Here is a 20,638-nt window from a genome sequence, read left to right as displayed (position 1 = left end):
AGGTTCCTTAGAATTGTACAAAAGTTTTCTTTTTTGCCTTAAAATCCTGTATTCATTGTGTATTTGCACATTTAAATAAATGGTTGCACCAATATGCTGGTTTTCTTGAAAAATATATAAAGTCATCAAGGATGGCTCAAGACCTTTGCACACTACAGTAGATAACAAAGTCCATGACGGGAAAACATAGTGTTAATTATCTATTAATTATTTTTCTATTATTTGATTCAAGCCTGGCGCAAGTTCAAACAGAATTCAAAATCAGCTCAGCTATAATCCTGGAAGATCAGCTTGCCGATCAACATCAAATGTTAGCTCAGTATCTGCATGCTGCGCTGCAGTCCACCTTTACCCCAACTCCGGTTTTTCGTGCCATTTCTGACTTTATCAGTTGGCATATTTGTTGCCAACGATGACTGCTATTGCCTGCTGAGGGCTCTTGCCGCCGTTCTGCTTTCTTCCAGCTCTGCCTATGGAAAGTCAGGGAAGTCCAAGAACAGAGCAAACCATCAAATATAATTTACTGCACACAGAAATCAAATTGGATGTGAATGTGAAGGTTCTGACTGAAATACTTTATGTTTAGTATAGATCATGGGTTGGTTTAAAATAGACCCTTTGCAATTGTAACCTTGTGTTCGAAAGTCTGGAAGCAAGCCTTTAATGCAGACTTCTCCCCAGTGATAAAGGATAAAAATCACAATAACATGATTGGTTAGTTGCAATAATGTGTCTGGAGCCGCATTAATATGATGTTGGAGGAACAACTGCAACACACCAATATCAGATCAACCCTTATCTATCAGTCACAGACTCGCGCTCATGCCTATCATTCTCAGGTTCAGAATTAGTTTCTTTTTGCTTTTTAAGGTTGCAATCTATTTCAGTTGGAACTGTTTGCCTTTTTTTTCTTTTTTAATATTTTTTAAACTTAATTTGAAGTAAAATTTCTGAAAATCAAACAGGCGCACTAATCTAGCAACATTGGGGTTATAAACAACACATTAAACATACTGGAGGTCTCCGTGGAACGCCATGTTACACTGCTACTCATTCACTTCAAACTTAACTTTCAGAGAGAATAGCTGATGTGCCATAATTCATTTAGACCTGGAAAAGTACGACACCTCTTACTTCCTCCTGTGTGACACCTTTTACTGTTCACCGTGCTATATAGCCACCTCTGTCTCTCTCCCCCTCTTTCTCACTCCCCCAATGAAGTGATTGGTTTCAGTGTTCGGTGTTTTGTTTTGCCTAATAAATCACCATCTATCAGAGGCTGACTGACACACACACACGTACACACAAACAGAGCGTGGCAAACAGTTCATAATGGACCATTCATTTGTCATCCTCTGAGGTGTTGACAAGGAAAGCGTCTTGATATCAGCTGTGTGTGTGCATGTGTGTGTATGTATGCGTGCATGCATGCATGTGCTTGCTATATAGATTCATCCCCATTCATCTGACTGATAATACACCAAGTCTTCCAGCTTGATTCTAGCTTTATTCTCAAACACACACACACATATATGAGAACGGAGTGTGGTCACAGACACATTAATCTCCATACTATATAAACATTATGCACTAATACACATATGCACTTATGAATATTAAGCGCTCTGGAACACAAACAAAATCTACACATAGTTTGCACCATATGGAACCAGTTTTTTGTTCTCTCTCTCTCTCTCATATATATATATATATATATATATATATATATATATATATATATATATATATATATATATATATATATATATATATATATATAAAAAACACCCAGCACGCCCCTGCGGGCGGTTTATCCTTCAAGCTCGGGTCCTCTACCAGAGGCCTGGGAGCTTGAGGGTCCTGCGCAGTATCTTAGCTGTTCCCAGGACTGCGCTCTTCTGGACAGAGATCTCCGATGTTGTTCCTGGGATCTGCTGGAGCCACTCGCCTAGCTTGGGAGTCACCGCACCTAGTGCTCCGATTACCACGGGGACCACCGTTACCTTCACCCTCCACATCCTCTCGAGCTCTTCTCTGAGCCCTTGGTATTTCTCCAGCTTCTCGTGTTCCTTCTTCCTGATATTGCTGTCATTCGGAACCGCTACATCGATCACTACGGCCATCTTCTTCTGTTTGTCTACCACCACTATGTCCGGTTGGTTAGCCACCACCATTTTGTCCGTCTGTATCTGGAAGTCCCACAGGATCTTAGCTCGGTCATTCTCCACCACCCTTGGGGGCATCTCCCATTTTGACCTCGGGACTTCCAGGTTATACTCGGCACAGATGTTCCTGTACACTATGCCGGCCACTTGGTTATGGCGTTCCATGTATGCCTTGCCTGCTAGCATCTTGCACCCTGCTGTTATGTGCTGGATTGTCTCTGGGGCATCTTTACACAGCCTGCACCTGGGGTCTTGCCTGGTGTGATAGACCCCAGCCTCTATGGATCTTGTGCTCAGAGCTTGTTCTTGTGCTGCCATGATTAGTGCCTCTGTGCTGTCTTTCAGTCCAGCTTTGTCCAGCCACTGGTAGGATTTCTGGATATCAGCCACCTCCTCTATCTGCCGGTGGTACATACCGTGCAGGGGCCTGTCCTTCCATGATGGTTCCTCGTCTCCCTCCTCTTTCTTGGGTTTCTGCTGCCTGAGGTATTCACTGAGCACTCGGTCAGTTGGGGCCATCTTCCTAATGTATTCTTGGATGTTCGTTGTCTCATCCTGGACTGTGGTGCTGACACTCACCAGTCCCCGGCCCCCTTCCTTCCGCTTAGCGTACAGCCTCAGGGTGCTGGATTTGGGGTGAAACCCTCCATGCATGGTAAGGAGCTTTCTTGTCTTTATGTCAGTGGCTTCTATCTCCTCCTTTGGCCAGCCTATTACCCCAGCAGGGTACCTGATCACGGGCAGGGCGTACGTGTTGATGGCCCGGATCTTGTTCTTACCATTCAGCTGACTCCTCAGGACTTGCCTGACCCTCTGCAGGTACTTGGTGGTTGCAGCTTTTCTAGCGGCCTCTTCATGGTTCCCATTTGCCTGCGGGATCCCCAAGTACTTGTAACTGTCCTCTATGTCTGCAATGTTGCCTTCTGGTAGTTCAATCCCCTCAGTTCTGACTACCTTCCCTCTCTTTGTTACCATCCGACTACACTTCTCCAGTCCGAACGACATTCCAGTGTCATTGCTGTATAGCCTGGTAGTGTGGATCAGTGAATCGATGTCTCGTTCACTCTTGGCATACAGCTTGATGTCATCCATGTACAGGAGGTGGCTGACAACTGCTCCGTTCCGTAGTCGGTATCCGTAGCCAGTCTTGTTAATGATCTCACTGAGGGGGTTCAGGCCTATGCAGAACAGCAGTGGGGACAGAGCATCTCCTTGGTAGATCCCGCACTTGATGGTGACTTGTGCTATGGGCTTGGAGTTGGCCTCTAGTGTTGTACGCCACATCCCCATTGAGTTCCTGATGAAGGCTCTTAGGGTCCCATTGATCTTGTACAATTCTAGGCATTCCAGTATCCAGCTGTGGGGCATTGAGTCATAGGCCTTCTTGTAATCAATCCAGGCAGTGCACAGGTTGGTCAGTCTGGTCTTGCAGTCTCGGCTGATTGTTCTGTCTACCAGTAGCTGGTGTTTTGCGCCTCTGGTATTCTTGCCAATTCCTTTCTGTGTCCCGCTCATGTATTGACCCATGTGCCTGTTCATCTTTGCCGATATGATGCCTGACAGGAGCTTCCATGTAGTACTGAGGCAGGTTATTGGTCGGTAGTTGGAGGGGACCGGTCCCTTCTTGGGGTCCTTGGGGATCAGGACCGTCCGGCCTTCAGTTAGCCATTCCGGGTGTCTCTCGTTAACTAGCAGCTGGTTCATTTGTGCTGCCAGACGCTCGTGGAGTGCAGTCAGCTTCTTCAGCCAGTAGGCGTGAACCATGTCGGGCCCTGGTGCTGTCCAACTCTTCATACTGGAGACCCTTTCTTGGATATCTGCCACTGTGATGGTTACTGGACCCTGTTCAGGGAGGTCGCTGTGGTCAGCCCTCAGATCCTCTAGCCACTGAGCATTGCCGTTATGGGTTGCATCCTTCTCCCATATGCTCTTCCAGTATTGCTCCGTCTCCAGCCTTGGTGGTGCTGTTCTCTTATTGTTCCCTTGCCACTGAGAGTACACCTTTGCTGGTTCTGTGGAGAACAGCTGGTTTATTCTCCTGCCTTCTATCTCTCTGGTGTACCTCCTCAAGCGGCTGGCCAAGGCTGTGAGTCTTTGCTTGGCAGTTTCCAAGGCCTCAGGTATGGACAGCTTGCTGTATTTCTTAGGCACCTTATTTGTCGCACCTTTCTGCAACTCCGTTAGTTGGCTAACCTCCCTCCGTGCTACTTTGATCTTGCCCTCTAGCCTCCTTCTCCATGGAGGGTACTGCCCCTTGTCGCTGTTCAACTTGTAGCCAAGCATCTCACTGATCACTGTTGCCGTATTGTAGATCAGCTTGTTAGTGTCGGTAATCGTGGTTGTAGGTATTGTCCGTAGTGCTGCATTAACATCATCTAGCAGACCTTCTGAGGGAACTTCACGTAATCTTGGTAACCGGCTACGCGGGATCCAGGTTTCAAGCTTGGCCATGATCCTATTTTTCAGGTCAGTTCCTCTCGCACTCAACGATCCTTCTCCTATCGCACTTGGGGCTATGTACCCAATCTCGGGTGGGGGTGATGATATCTCCCCCCTGACCTGGCGTCCTGACTCCTCCTTGCCGTAGCATTTGTGTTGTACCTCGTCAATCTCTAGCTGTGAGAGCAGTCCCTATATGTGTATATATATATATATGTATATATATATATATATATATATGTATATATATATGTGTGTGTGTGTGTGTGTGTGTGTGTGTGTGTGTGTGTGTGTGTATAATTTTACATGATTACAGTCAGGCAAATGCTTTATTCAGACATTTTGATGCTTTAAAGCAAATTCTGGGAAGTTAAAAGAAGCAAGTGTGCAAAAAGAATAAAACAAAGAACTAGAGTTATTATAAAGAGTAGGTTTTCACCTGGAATCACCCTGGAATTCAAGTGCCTGACAATCCCACAGCTCCTGCAGGGACCGCAGGCTAACAGAATAAAATAAGTATGGTAAGCTTAACAGCAGGATGTTTCTTAGCTTTTTGTAGTAGACAAATCAGAATAGGATAAATTAGATAAATATGTAGTGCCATCTTCAGTATTCATGACCTTCTTTTGTTATTTTACAGGCTTTGTTTTCTGTCTTTTTTCCCCACAGTGTGCACATTATTGAGTTGCTTGGTTACTCAAGTGTTACATTTGATGGCTTAGCTTTATCTCTTTCGCTGCTGACACTTAAGTTTCTATGTTTAAGTGTAAATTATTCAGTTTAATTAAGATTTTCAAAAGCTCCAAGCGAAAACCGCAAGATTTCAGAAAACATGTAAAATATTTCTATCCTTTAAGGAGGAAATGAAGTTGGTCTGCAGTTTTTTGACACATGAGCTGATGTCCATCATTTCTACTCGCTCCTCGCCTCTAACGGAGGCCGACGCCCCATGAATCATTAACAGCAGAGTAATTATGCACTATCAAACTTGGAATATTACCCCACTTAGCTAATGTTTAATGCTGTAATTAATTCTGAACCCTGCGAGCCAACATCAATTTATTTGATTAGTACTTTACAAAGTCACACAGAGGTTTTTTACTGTTTTGAGGTACGTGTGCTTCTGTGTGTGTGGTTTTAAAATGTTGCCATATTAATTAAAGTGTGATACAGAGAGTGAGAATGTGATTAATGGGAATTCAACGCTTCGGATTTCATGTCTTTTATTTGTTATTTAGTTTGCCAGGGCTGCGCCTTTCACAATGAAAATGAAGAAATTTGTGTTTTTCTTTCTCGTACTCTGGAGCTGGAGGTGTAATTAATGGTGGTGAAAAGTTACGAGGGCTAGACCGGCTTTGTAATTCATTCTTAATGGCTCATGGTTTTTGTCACACAGGCCGAGGTGTACGCTGTTGGGTCGACAGTTTAGCATTGTTTAAAGAGACAGAGGAAGCAAAACGGAAAATAATTTGTATTACTGAGAATTGTTCCAGATATAGAACTTTAGGTTATGGTCAAACACAGCAAAAGAGCATGACCCCTCACTCTTTGTTGCCCCAAAGCTACATTTCACCGTCAAATAAAGCTGTTTGAAGATGGCACTTCCAAAATAACACATGACCTAATGTTACACTGCAATAGGCCTAGGCTGCTGGGGGCTTTCCGTGATGTCCTGAACATTTCACTCACCTCTTTCCACTCTCTTTGTGTTTATACACCATTCTGCATTGAATCATTAGTTATTATTCATTGCTGGCTCTCGTCCACAGCGTGTCTTTTGTCCTGTCTCCCTCCATTCACTCCCAACAGGTTCGCGACAGATGGCTGCCCTTCCCTGACAGAGGTTTCTTCCTGTTAATAGGGAGTTTTTCCTTCCCACTATCACCAAGGTGCTTGTTCACAAGGGGGTCCTCTGATTGTTGGGGTTTGTATTATTTTAGGGTCTTTCCCTTACAGTGTGAATTGTTTTGAGGGAACTGTTGAGATTTGGCACTCTATAAATAAAACTGAATTGAACTGAGCCAAAGGACATCGGATCACATTGGAAGAATGGATTGCACAGAAACAATGGACATGTTCTCCAGGTCTGTCTGGAAATACATTAAACTACGCCCTTTGCAGTGACTAGGAGGGGGCAAAAAGAAGTCTGCTTTAGAGCAGGGCGATATGACCAAAAATATTTATCACGATATAACTGACGATATAATTGACACCAGACAAAATATTTTACAACTCAACAACTTTATTAGTGCAAAAAAACCCAAAAACATCAATGTATTTTCACTGAAACAAGCAGCTGTTTTTTATGTGCATTAAAGTTATATAAAAATGTAACAGTGCAAATGCAAATTCCTTGCTGACAGTTTAACCAAAAGGCATTTCCAGTGGAAACTGGCCGACATATCCTCAGCATAACCATGTATAATATCCACAAAACTTAAAAAGAGGTTATACACACACACAATACGGTAATATTATGTTGAAGCACAGTACGTATCACTCTGCTCTGCCTACGATAGCCGTAATGCTCCGACAATCCATCAAGCGGTGCGGCTTCGTAGCTTAGCAAAGTTGTACTAAAACATTTGACAGATTTTCGAGCACCGTGTACATAAAACCGTTTCGAGGTCAGTAAACACAACCAGAATTCATACATAAGGCACACGGGATTATAAGGGGCACTGTCGATTTTCAGAAAATCAAAGGATTGATTTTAAGTGACGGCCTGCTAGCATGCTCTACCAAAAATAGTGCTTTGTTGTGTATCTGACGTACGAAAGCTAAACCAGTTCCACACCACTGAAGTTGCAGCATTTTTAAAAACCAATTCTGGTTCATCTGTTTCATTCAACGATCCGCTTTCGCCTTTCTCATTCTCCGTCACCCCCATGTGCGTACGAAAACAAAGGCACTGCGCATGCGCGTTTTACTCATATTCTATCGCAATATTTCATTTTCTTATCGTTGCCCAACGTTATACCGGTATTACCGTGAACGGTATGATATGGCCCAGCCCTAGTCTGCTTGTATCGAAGTCTCTGTAAAAACAGCTCTCGGCTCACTTGCTTTATGACCTCCATGAAAGACATATTGTTATGAATCACTTATATTTTCTCCTATTTCTCCTCTCTTTTTCTTTTATTCTTCCCTTTTCTTCCACCTGTCAGCTCCAGCATTGTTACACTATACATATACAAAAAATAAAAATAATAAAATAAAATGAAAAGACACTGGCTAACAAGAGGAGTCTATAACAGACTTTATAGAGCTCCTATTTTGGCACAAGAGTTCATTCAGACCATGATTTTGCTTCTTAAAAAAGGAATCACTTACATTACCCTGACTTTAACCCTAACCCACCAGCTAATAGTTGAGGAAAGCCCAGTTTAATTTAGAAACTAGTGTTCGGCAGAAACCTCAACCTAGACTTTTTGGTTTCCTGCTCTAAATGCAAGGTTCACATAGCTGAGCAGTGTGCCGCGAATACTAGTATGTCTGCAGTAATTACAGCTGACAGCACCCTCTTCCATCACACATGTGCACGTCCTAAAATATGGAGAAGGGACTGATAAGGATGCAGAAGGGCGAACATAAACACACACGTTCTTTGATTCGCACGAACACACTCGCTTAACATTTGGATTCATTCGCAAAACACTTTCTCACTCACTCTGTGCTCGTTTGACACGGTTATCGCCGTCATTCTTATTGTCTTTTGTCACTTGATGTCCTTGTCTGGGAGGGTGAGTGAAGCGATAAAGCCTGCGTGTCTGTTGTGCTTTAATAAGTTTTATCTAAAGACTCTAAGCAGACAAACAATGTCAAAATGCATACTGAGCCTGATGGGAGTGATGAGAGGCTTTTTTTTATGCTGAGGTCACCACTCAGCCAGCACATCCCTCAATTTGTTAAACCCCTGATAGCACTATGTATGTATTTCTTTATCTGTTGTTTGAATCATTCCTTTGTTTTTTGGTAAAGGAGAGGTTAAACATACCCTGAACAGAACATGGAAGATTGATTCAGCGGAATCACATAAGTTGGATTTGTTCCGTCGTCATTTCCAGTCCATTTCAAGTCCTGCTTTTCCTGTGTCTGAGTGATATGCTGGAGTGGCCCGAACCAGCTTTGATGCAGGGGAATTGCAATATGCTAGTGTATCTGTTGTCCATCCTTTTCAAATAATACATAATGAGAAGATTGAAAAGACGAAGCCTGTTTTGATAAAGGTCTCCAGACGAACTTTGACTACCCCATACCTATTCTTCCATCTTTATAGAGCAGTGCTGACTGAATGGATGCATTACTGGATATTTTAACAAATGTGAATGCCCAGTTTTGTGTCATAGTTTAGCCACCTCGAGTCCTAGACAACTTTAATGTCCCACATTTCCCTTCTCTTTGTTTATGTTTTCGTAGGTAAATCATGATGGTCCAGGTCCCCACAAAGTTGGAAACCTATTCCAACATCTTCATGTCCCTGAAAACATTGCCTACTGTGTAGGCTGAATTTAGTCGCACTTCGCTACCCCATATACACGAGATATTAGGAGAAAGAGAAAAAAGAAATGGTATTAAATCTCTTGGCCAACCTCTGTATGGAAAGCTGGAAGGATAACTTGATATATAGATGTTGCTGTTGCCAAGGTTCCCGCCTGATTAAAAAACGTAGGCTGCCATACATCTTCAGCGCTGTGTTTTGGTGAAAAACAGAAACTGGCACAAACTGTGTGTGTTAAATCAGGAGTCACTTTATCCGCCAAGTAAACATATTGCACTTTGGCATGGTGGCTCTAAGGCAGGAACATACAGACACACCAGGGTTTTAATAGTTTTGCAATTTTCATTAGTTTTTATTTTTATTTAGTTTTGACTTCAGATTTTCAATTTTATATCAGTTTTAATTAGTTTTTACCAATTGTTTGCTAGTTTAGTTTAGTTTTTATTTTTTTGAAAATCCTTAGTTTCAGTTTAGTTTTGATTAGTTTCAGTTATAATTTTAGTTGTGTTTGCAATAATTAAGTTTCATCATATCAGTCATGCTCTTCTGCTTATCCTTGGGTATGTTGCTATTCCAGCTACCATACCCTGCACCCCGAACAGGTCGCCTGTCTGTCGCAGGGCTAACACGCAGAGACAGACAACTCACATTCCCACCTATGGGTTCTTTAAATAAATAAATGAATAAAGGCAGATGAACAACCATTGATACCAGGCAACTATAAAATGTATATCTTGGCCCCAATTAGACTTTTAACTCTTGCAGCACCGGGTGTTCGTAATTTTGTTTCAAGTGAATTGATAAACTTTTTGAAGGCAATTGACTCACACAGTTATGTAGATATCCCCGTCCTGTTGTCTCGGGATGCATCACGCTGCCTTGCCTTAGCGTCTGTTTCTGGGGAAGAGGGTTGAGTGTGCTCCCTTACCTTCTCAAGGTAAGCTAGGTTAGCCTTCTTGTGTGAGCTTTTCAAGTGCACTTTAAGGTTTGTGGGAATTTTTCCCCTTTAGAAATGTCCCTCATAATTTGTCTCTTTCCACTACCACTTGCTTTATCCAAAACACAGTCATATTCAAAGCAATCCCAAATTGGACTCTGGCGCTTTCTCCCGACTTTTCCTGACATGATTCTGCGCGTGGACGGAGCAGCAACACAGACGACTCGACTAACGTACTGGCCACCTGCTGGCATAATGAGACACAGCAAGAATAAATCTGGAAACTAAACTTCATTTTCACCCTTGACTATTGTATGACACGCACACATCAATGAAAACTAAACACATTTTTGCTATAAATTCAGTTAATTTTAGTTAGTTTTGTGAACACTCATTACAGTTTTAGTTAGTTTTCCTTTTGTTGTTTTTATTTTTATTTCTGTTAACGAAAATGTTTTTTCACTTCTAGTTTTTGTTATTTCGTTCGTTTTCGTTAACAATAATAACCCTGAGACACACGTTCGTTTCCTTTCCTAGCTTCTTCTGACATGAACGAAAAATTAATGTAGAGGTGTCTTGTCAACTGAGCAAGTTGAGTTGTAATGGCATTGTAGAAATTTTGCATTTTAAATGTACAATGTTAAATAATTTTAGCTTCAAGTGAAAACTTGAAACTTTCGGCTTCTGCTTTGGCCTAGATTCTTTCATTGTGTGTTAAGGTGATCTTTGGAACAGATTCTTGATTTACTCTTCATGTATAAAGTGTTGCGAACATGCACAACATAACATTAAAGATATTAGCATCCACTATCTAATAATACATAAAGCTTAGGGCAACTTTTAACTCCTCCACTGTTCCCAGACAGATTCCTATTCTGCTCATTTGTGGCTCCATGTTTTTATTTTGGGTTCCTTAATATTCTTTTTTACAGTTTAAAGTAAACCTTTTTCATGCTACATGGACTTTTTAAACACCTAATTTTCCTGTTAATTGCAGCGTAGTCGTGTCCGTTGTTTTATAAGTGGTTAAGTGGTGACATCCAATAGACTCAAATAAATTTGTCTCTCCTGGGTTTTGTGTCTTTGATGTGGTCCAGGTGTGTTCATCCCTTAATTTTTTCCACTTTGTACATTTCCTAACATCCATTCCAACAGTTTCAGAAACCTTCCTCCTGTAATTTCCTGATATTTGTGAGTACTTATATTGATGCTGGGATAATTATTCATCCTAGTTAGGCAATGTTTGTTATTCTCTCACTAATAAATTCAAAAACTACATAAAAATAGTTGGAAAATGCACAGGAGGCAGGCTGAGCAGGCCAATCATGAAGTTGAATTTCTAGGGGCACAGCAGTTTTTGCTGTTGGTTCCAGAGTACAATTTCAGGGGAGTTTACGGCTATGGCGTCCATTTACCGTTGAAGCATAAATGCCCACTATGTCTGTGCAATGTAAGACTGCACCAGTGTTTGAGTACTGCAGCTAATGGTAGCATTTACCAAAGGAAGAGATAACTGTGGAAATTATTTTACCTGACCTTTAGTGTTTTTAGCACAAATTTCAACTCATTTTAATTTTTGAATTCTGTAAGAACACTTATTTTGAAATTTCATTACATTTACTTTATCTGCCAGTTCTGTTTGTTGTAACTTTTGCTGGCTTTTCACCAGGAGAAATAAAGGATAATAATAAAAATATTTCAACAGCTTCCTCCCTTCCATCTGTCTCTTTAACGGATGTGCCGATCTGAATGAAACTTTGGATGAACACTGTCAAACGTATAGCAATTATTAACTGCCATATGTTTTTTAAAAATAATTTATTATGAATCCATTGTGATGTTTATACTGATCATCACCCCGCGAGTAGAGAAGGGGATTAGGACCACTGGAAATAAAAGTGGGGGATGTCTTTTTTTTCCCCCAGAAAAAAAAAGTCAGTTCTGTTAGTATTAGAGCAAAGCTCTACTTTTATTTACTTTCAATGTTAGAATACATCTAAACTGTTTCTAGGGTTATAAAATTTTTTAAATGCCACTACCCTTTACATACTTCTAGCTGACACATACTTGTCTACAGTAATGTGTTATTTTTCGGTCTGCTGCATGATAATTATTTTAAAGTGTTGTTGCAGCAAGTGTCAGAATGTCTAATTTCTTTTCTACATTGTTTCCTCTGTGTAATTAGCTCCACCAGTGACTTTATGTAAAATAGTTATGCCAAGTTTTAATTGATTAAAAGTCAGCGTGTTATTGCAAGGAAGAACAATGTAGATCCAATTAGCACTGTAATGTGTAAACATGAACACTAACTCCCATGGTGCACCAGGGTCTGAATGTGTGTGTGTATGTTATTCAGTGATCAGCCTCATTTCTTAATCATCACTTTCTGCTCCAGATGAGACTTTATGAGGGGACTAAATTGCCTTAAAGGGATTTCTTATTAAAGGGATTACACCCATGTAATCCCCTTTGTCCCAGCGGACCCCCAAAAAACCTGAACACACACACAAACATACATAACCAGATTAGCATGTGGAAATAAATGTGCACAATCTTTTTTGATATGCTACAAATGAAAACACACATGTTAAATAGCAGAGCACAACCATCACACCTTTGAAACTTGTGTACCTAATTATGTGTGTGTGTAAATGTGCGTCACACAAGCTGTGTTTGTGCATTTCTAACCTTGACAGGAATTTGTTTGTGCAAGCTGCGTGTTTTGCTTTTGCAAGCACCAGTGTGTGTTCATGTGTGTTTGCGTGTAAGCGTAACGCTGTGGTTTAGATGGCGCTTGCTCGTCTCATCCCCAATTAACGAAGACAAATCCGCTTCCATCGCCACTAATGAGAGTCTTTAAGGTGAAGGGACTCTGTATTTATTTAATAAGAGGGAGCTTATTTATTCCATTTCCATAAGAAAGACAAAATGCTGCTGATTCTCCACGGCTGACAAGGGACGGATTAGAGGAGCGGGATGAGAGGAGAAGAAAGAGCAGGAGAGAAGGGATGAAAGAGAGAGGGGTGGAGGTGTTAGTTGGCCTGTTAAAAATATAATACTAGTGTAGCATTCCTAGAGCGATTATATTGATTTGAACTGCGAGCAAGAGGGGCTGCAGTGTTAAAGAGATGACCCAATCAAAAACAGTGGTCAAAATCATAGCCCATTCTACCAAATGGTAGGGCTTCTAAATTATCCTACTCTTTAAGGTTATTACTGTTTTTTTCTGTCCAGACCATAACACTCACAAGAGGAGTGATTGTAGTAACGCTTAGCACCGTGGCTTTGTTGTGCAACTTCCCCGTCCTAAGTTTAAGATGGGGAGAGTAGCAAAAGGACCCCAGCCCAGAGCAAAGCAGGTGTCAATGATAACAGATATGACACTGATAGCTCAGGTGGAGGTGGGTTGCAAAGCACCTTGCAGGTGTGCAGCAACTTTGAGCAGGCTAAACTAGATTTCCCAAATGGATGCATAGAAGAACATTACAACAGTAAGATTATCTAATCTGCTAGGCTTGTGGCAGAGCTCGACTTTTTGACCTGCCTGAAAGTATAATATTTTACATATAGCCATTCTTTTACTACACAGATTGATTAGTAAATACTCAGATGGTACCATCTTTACTTAACAAGGTCACTTACCAATAAAATATAACATGTCAAAGAGAAAATAAAAAAAAGAAAAGAAGAATTCATTAGACGTGAATATTTTGCAATAAACTGATGCATTTGCCTTTTCCAAGAGATTTTTCTGTTAAGTAAGAGTCTTAATTGCGTCTCTTTTCTGCTTGCTCAATAACTCCATCTACAGCAGACTTTTAATGCATGCTCAATGCATTTTGTCTTTTCTTCCTGAGGGAAAATCTTCAATCCTACCAGTTCTACAAAAGTGTGCATTGTGAGATGGATTGCCTTTATTGTATTGGTGGAAGTAGAAGAGTGACAGAGGGGAACAGGGTGAATTTAGGAATCAAAGGAACAGCATGGGATATAGAGATATGGAACTATGGATTGAAAAATAGCCGTGGAGTAAAGGGTGGAGGAGAAAGAAAGATGACAAGCTGCGGAGTAGGAGGACGAAGAATCAGCAAAAAAAAGATGAAAATGATACCCCAAAGAACAGAATTTCAGCAATTAACAATTTCCGAACTGTCCAAAAACCAACAGCCATTGCTTCTCCATATTTGAGATTTGAGTGTTTTTCAGCACACACAAATTCTTCACTGGTTTGTGGGACCAATTATTAAAATAAATGACAAATAATAAACAGTAAACTATGAGCCAAGAAATTAAAGATTGTGTAGAAACAAAAGAAAGAACGAAAAGGGTTTTACAGGATGATTTTTAGCAACGCTTTATTTCTGCAGGTGGAGCTCACTGGTAGCAGTGTGTTTGACTACATCCACCCTGGCGATCATGTGGAGATGGCAGAGCAGCTTGGGATGAAACTTCCTCCAGGCCGAGGGATGTCTCTATCCCAGGGAGCAGTCAACGAAGACGGGGCTTCTTCGGCTTCTTCATCGTCACACTCTGAGACGCCCGAACCAGGTAGGTAAACATGGGAGAGTGGCTTCAAATTAGGAAACTTTATTTGTATTTTTGCCACAGATCCTCAAGCTGAGAAAAGAAGTTACAAAGGTTCAAACAGGACAATACTTACGACTGCTGTGAAGTACTTCACCATCAAAATTAAGCAATCCATTTGAGTTCTAGAGGCTTGAAAAATGAAATTGACAACAGGCTTTGCTTTTTAAGAGATTGATGACTGACCTTGATAAAACCAAAGGAGAATTGCAATGACTCTGACTAAACCAGACAACTCAAGACTTTTGACTCAGAAAGCTTCTATATTCTCTTGAAAAGTATGCAGATAAACCTTTTTGGACTAGATTTTTCAGGAAGTTTCTCCTGAAGCTAGATGAAATCAAAGTTTGTAACAGACTGATTGAAAGACATTGAAATAGCATTGGGGAGCACTTTATATGGCAGTCAAATTGTAGGTGTTAGCCTCAGCAGAATATCTGAACGGTCTCGGGTCTAGATGTTTGAGTCTGAATTATGTCGTCAAGGTGATGCATGCAGGAAAAAAATGACCAGTCAAAAGTGTAAACATATGTTTTTGATCCTGTTAAGCTGGCCATTTAAACATGGGAGTCAGTGATGCTTCTGTGTTGGCTCCATTTTTCAGTCTGCAGGGTTCTCCTTGGTCGCAACCCATTTCTCGCTAACATTCTCTAACCTTGGTGCTTCTATCGTTTGCTGAATGTTTGAACAAATTGATTCAACACACTGTAGAGCCATCACTGCTATAAACTGGGAAAGGACACATTTCTCATTGGAATTCTTTGCCTTGTCTCCTCCATCCCTCCATCCATTTATCCCTCCATCCTCTCCTGCACCACATGTTCAAGACTTTTTACCTTACAAACGCTTTGGATTGTGCTCTCTCTCTCTTTCACTTTCTCCCTCTCTCATGCTGATGATAATTTAAGTATTAGGGGAAAATCCATTTATAAATTAAACAAAATGACTTGATATCCATCGAGTCCCTTAGTTCATCAGCCTGTTCAAACAAGGAGTTGAAGATTGGCTTCGCGGCAGCCGGGGTCTTCGGAGACGGCACCGTAATTAGATCTGCCGCGGATTTATTCTTGGCTGATTGGTGCAGCTGATGGATGGGTGGGGGCTTTAAATTAATTGAAGTTCCACATTTGAGGTTTTTGTTCCCCCAGTTTTTTTTTTCCTTTGACATTCTGCAAACCTCTAACCTGGTCTCCCCACCCTCCAAACTGGATATGTATAGGGAGATAGGATAAGAGCACATGTATGTGGTCATCAGCATCTTTTTGTCTGACGAGAAAGAAAAGCAGCAGAAATTAAACATGTATAGGCAGAAAATAATACAAATGGGAGTTTACATGAATTTCTTTGTGATTCCTAAGTTAATTCAACCACACGATGAAAAAGAGCAAAAGAGAAAAGCAAGGAAACGAGGACAAAGGTGTTTGTTCTCCCATGTTAATTTGCCTAGAGAGATGGAAAGAAAGAGAGGCAGGGGATGTAGGGACATGTTTGAATGTGCATGAGTGCTTAGCAATGTTAATTTGTCCAGAGAAAGAGAGAGAAAAGGGAGGGAGAGGTTTCAGGCAGACATATATGGATGTGAAAGAGTGATCCCCAATGATAACTTGACCAGAGAGAGAGGAAGAGGGAGGATTAGGATTCATGTATGTGTTATTTAATGTTAATTTGGAAAAGGAAGGGGTGCAGCAGAGCTTGTATGAATTTGTATGAGTTTTTCTCAGGAGAAGAAGGGGCTTATTTCAGGTGTCCAGGGTAACAGTGCTGTTCATCTCAACCTCCAGTATTGTAAATTGGATGTTTTTCAGTTCTTTCACTGGTGCTTTTTTCTCTGAGTTGGATTGTTTCTGCAATGAGATTTTGGGGCATCGGTCTGTCCTGTATCTTTTTCCTTGACTCTACAGCCACACTAAGGGTGGGTGATATCCTTCTGCTGTGATTAGGACTGTAGCCGCAAACCTGGTCTACATCACTTTTGAATCTCCTGGTTGGCTGGATACTTTCTGTGTGGACTTTAGATGTTCTTTGTGCACCTCCATGGGTTTTTTGTCATTAGGGGTTGAGGAAGGATCAAAAAGCCGGAACAAACTAAAACTGAGTTCAATTTTATTTACATAGCCCCAAGTTACTACAACAGCTGCCTCAAGGCACATTATATTGTAAGGCAAAGACCCTACAGTAATTCAGAGAAGACAGAAAAAAACCCAACAATCAGATGACCTCCTATGGGCGATCTCTTTGGCGACAGTGGGAAGGAAAAACTCCCTTTTAATATTTGCTAAAACTGATTGGGGTGGAAGTTCAACAAAGTACAACAAAGACCAGAACATACAGCAAAGAAACCAAAGATTTAAAATTCTTTAACAATGACAAACGTGAAATAAATCCACAGGCTGACAAAGAACTTTTTATTCTTCTTCAGCGATTGACACCATCAATCAAGTGTATTACACTCATCTTGTAAAAGAATCCATGCGCCAATGTTCTTACCCCTGTAAATCTATATGTAGTATAATCATAGATATCCACTTTGAATCATATAATCTTTGATCAGAGCAGTTGTGAGAAAATATGTTAATACTGGTCAGTTCTCTATGAAAACTCACCTGAGAAACAGCAGCTTTATTCTGAAAAAAGCCTTACCCTTATCCTCAATCCTAAGGTTTTAAATCTCTAATTGCTCTCATCTACTAACTGGAAGGTTGGTGGTTCAGTTCCTGGCTGTTACAGTCTGCATGCCAAATATCCTTGGGCAAGATACTAACCCCAAGTTGCTCTCCGATGCGTCTGTCAGAGAATGAATGCATGTCATTCTTAGATAGAAAGCTTTTAAGTATAGAAAGAATGCGTGAATTGGGCATCTTTGATTTGATTCTACAGCAGTGAAACAATACTAAAGGGAAACTTTTTTTTTTTTTTATTCAGTAATTTACAGAATTTGATTGTGAATCTCAAATCATCTCATTTCAAAGCCAAGTCAAAACAGCCCTTTTGTTTCAAAGGAACTTACTGTTCCACGGTACAAAGCAAGAAATTAGGTTCAGATCAGACAGGGTCATTATAGTCAAAAAGCAGAAATCATTTTTTCCTCATTTCTATCTAAAATGAGTTGTATTTGGTGATATGGGACTTCCCCACCATTCTGCATCCATGTTGAAATCCACAGGGAGAGAAAGCAACAGAAGGATCTCAGCACAGAACAGAGAAGCTTCAGAAACAGCAGATATGGAGGTGGGTTGTAAATGGGCTTGCAGAATATAGGGTTAGCCAGTTGTATATTTAGATATCAATTAGCTGATCTACTGGTGTGCCTGATGTATCGCTATGCTCCATTAATTATAAATGATATCTACAACAGAATACAAGACCATGTTTCTGCAGAAAGCAAAATCTGCATCATGACCGGTTTTTATTTATAAATTCCAATTTGATACAAGACGTGAACTCCAGCATTTGCTCACTGCAGATGGCCATGAATGTTTATGGTTTATGTTTAAAAGATTATATTATTATTTGCGGAATGACTTTAGGAAAGACTCTGATCAGTCACAAAGATGCTCTGCAGCAGGTCAATGAGCCAAGATATCTGAGGAGACACCTACAAAGCTAAGATAACAGCATAAGCAGATTTCCAGTTAACTGCCTACAACTTAATGTCCTGTTTGCTAAATAAAGGAGACTCCGTCCGCATTTCAAGAAACCAAAAGTTGTCTTTTCCATGTGAAGTTTGCCAGTTTCAATTTGAAAAAGAATTAACTGGCTTTACCTCATTGGTTGCTCTGTTGTAATATATCAGAAAGCTGACCCCATCATTTTAATTACAGTCACGCTCATAAAGTATTGAAATTGGAGTTAAAACACGAGATGACCTTGGAGGAGAGAGTTTCCTTTGAAGCTCAACGCTTCTATTTTCAACACCCTCTTGCAGTTAAAGAGAGTCATCTTTAAAAGCGCATGACGCAATTTGACTAATATCAGTCAAACTGAGCCTGAGAGGCTCAGCATCTCTAACTGTTCTGAAGGGTGAGTGGTTGAAAATTATTACTCCTAAGTGTAATTCAGAGTCTCAGAGAGGAGGAAAACTCTCCATGCAGCTCTTATTTTCTCTCACTTCAGTATCTTCTTTACATATCATCAGTTCAGGGTCACATAGACTTCGGGAATGTATCTGATGTGTGCTGGCTGTTGACTTTGACCTTTGACATTCTTACAATGAAGGAGGTGGTTAATGGTTGCATGTTTTGGCACAGCTGTAAGATTTTGGCAATGGTAAGGTTTTTGAAAACTTATTTTGTGGCAGTAAGGCTGCTACAGGTTTTTTGGACAAATTCTATAGTCTTTTGCTGTAATACTGAAGGTTTTGCTAGATTTAATCAGTGCATTTATAATATAATTTCTAATGATTATATTGTTAAAGACGGGTTTGTGTTTAAGTCTAGTGTTTTTGTCGCACCATGGAAATTTGTAGCATGACCAAAGGAGTGCTTCGCTAAAATTGTAAGATCTTGCCTCAAACAAAAGACCAGTTACTAAAACTCATCCTCATCATCTAATACCTATTAAACAGAAAGCTTTTCAGATTCTTAAAAATCCTGAAATGTTGCATTCTTACTAACCTGTTACACAAAATGAATATCAAACATGTAATTTAGCATTGAGTAAGTGTAAATGCTCTGACCTTTAGTTTTAATCTGTTCAATTTCCTTGCTCCAAGGCAGCCATTAGTTTGAGTACTTTTCTTTGTTTAATCTTTCAAAAACCATTTAAACTTGGGGAAAGTCTAAAGGAAGATCAGTAACTTGTCACTGTTAAATTTGAGCCAACTTGGATAATTGTATACAGCACAGCACATCTCATGCAGTTTGATTTGCTACACTGATGTAGTAAGTCATCAGTGGAAACCTATTGTTAAATGACACTTATAAGGGGAATTACTGTCTGCCACAAAGTAATTTCAGCCAGTCGGATTTAAGGCATAGATAGAAGGAGAAACCAGCGACAGCTTCGAAAACTAGCAAGTAGTCAGTGTACCAAGCTATAGAGTTAGCATGTTGTTAAGTGATTAGGGATATCTGGTATCCCCATGTTCATGTTTTTCCTACATCATCATAATAATGTTAGTCAACATTGCCATTGGCAAATGCTGTCTTGTGAGCATTCAGTTAGCATTAGCCAAGAAGTTAGCTAAAAGCTGCTTTTACTGCTTTATTGCTTTTATTAAAAAAAGCAACGCGAGTAAGCTAAATTTGGCTAACAGCAAACCAAGTTTCACTTAAAATGCTTACTATTTGCTCCAGATGAACTATATTTTATATGAGCAATATCATTTTTTTCCCTTTTTCCCCACATTGCAAAGCTACAATATCACAATAATGTAATGGTAACTTGCAATGTTAATCATGGACCAACAAGATAAACAGGGTGATATCATTTACAGCTATTATTAAACACTTTTTGTTATCATTGTAGGAATATTTGCTGGCAGCTTCTCATTCTCTGCAAGCATATAGCTTTTATCTCGGAAAGATTTAATTTGTCAAAAGTGTGATGGTGATTTTGCAAATCGGGTGAAAGCCCAGCTGCCTTACAATGTCATATAGATGCTTATATAAAAATAGCACTACTGCCTCTGGATATTCAGCAACTGAATAGTAACTGAATTTGACACTCACATTCACATCCCTCTTGCAATATTCGAGGTTCTGTTAGTGTTAGACACATGATTTAATTGTTTCTCCCATGAGTTTGTGAAAGGGAGCGCATCTTTCAATCCATCACCTAGAGAATTTGATCCTGTTTTGCTTTTAGAGGTTTGCTGTTCAGCAACATTCTAACATCTCTGATGTCAAAGTGATTTTTGAACACAGCAAGAGGGCAAGATTTCAAAAACCATCCCTTCTTCAAACTGCATGACCACACAATGATGACACCTCTGACAGAAAAATGACAGTGAGTTTATACATCCGTCATTTCCTTTGCCTTATTATCCAAACTCAAGATTAGGTCTTTGCTGCT

The 20,638-nt window shown here is 40.3% G+C and overlaps 1 protein-coding gene across 1 annotated transcript in view; it reads left to right on the top strand.

The window, feature by feature from the left end:
• The window catches only part of npas3 (neuronal PAS domain protein 3), a 387,868-nt gene that overhangs the window by 311,330 nt on the left and 55,900 nt on the right, over positions 1 to 20,638 (top strand). The window contains exon 6 of the mRNA XM_086274721.1: positions 14,410 to 14,590. Coding sequence (XP_086130847.1) covers positions 14,410 to 14,590 — 181 coding nt within the window. The remainder of the gene's footprint in view (positions 1 to 14,409; positions 14,591 to 20,638) is intronic.

This window comes from Aulonocara sp. 'chitande type north' Nkhata Bay, linkage group LG19, assembly GCF_057382095.1.
Source record: "Aulonocara sp. 'chitande type north' Nkhata Bay isolate Kocher_YH1m ecotype deep benthic linkage group LG19, A_spYH_male_GT1.1, whole genome shotgun sequence".
In the NCBI taxonomy this organism is placed as follows: domain Eukaryota; kingdom Metazoa; phylum Chordata; class Actinopteri; order Cichliformes; family Cichlidae; genus Aulonocara; species Aulonocara sp. 'chitande type north' Nkhata Bay.
Note: the sequence above shows the minus strand (reverse complement) of the source record. Positions and strands in the feature narration are given on the sequence as shown.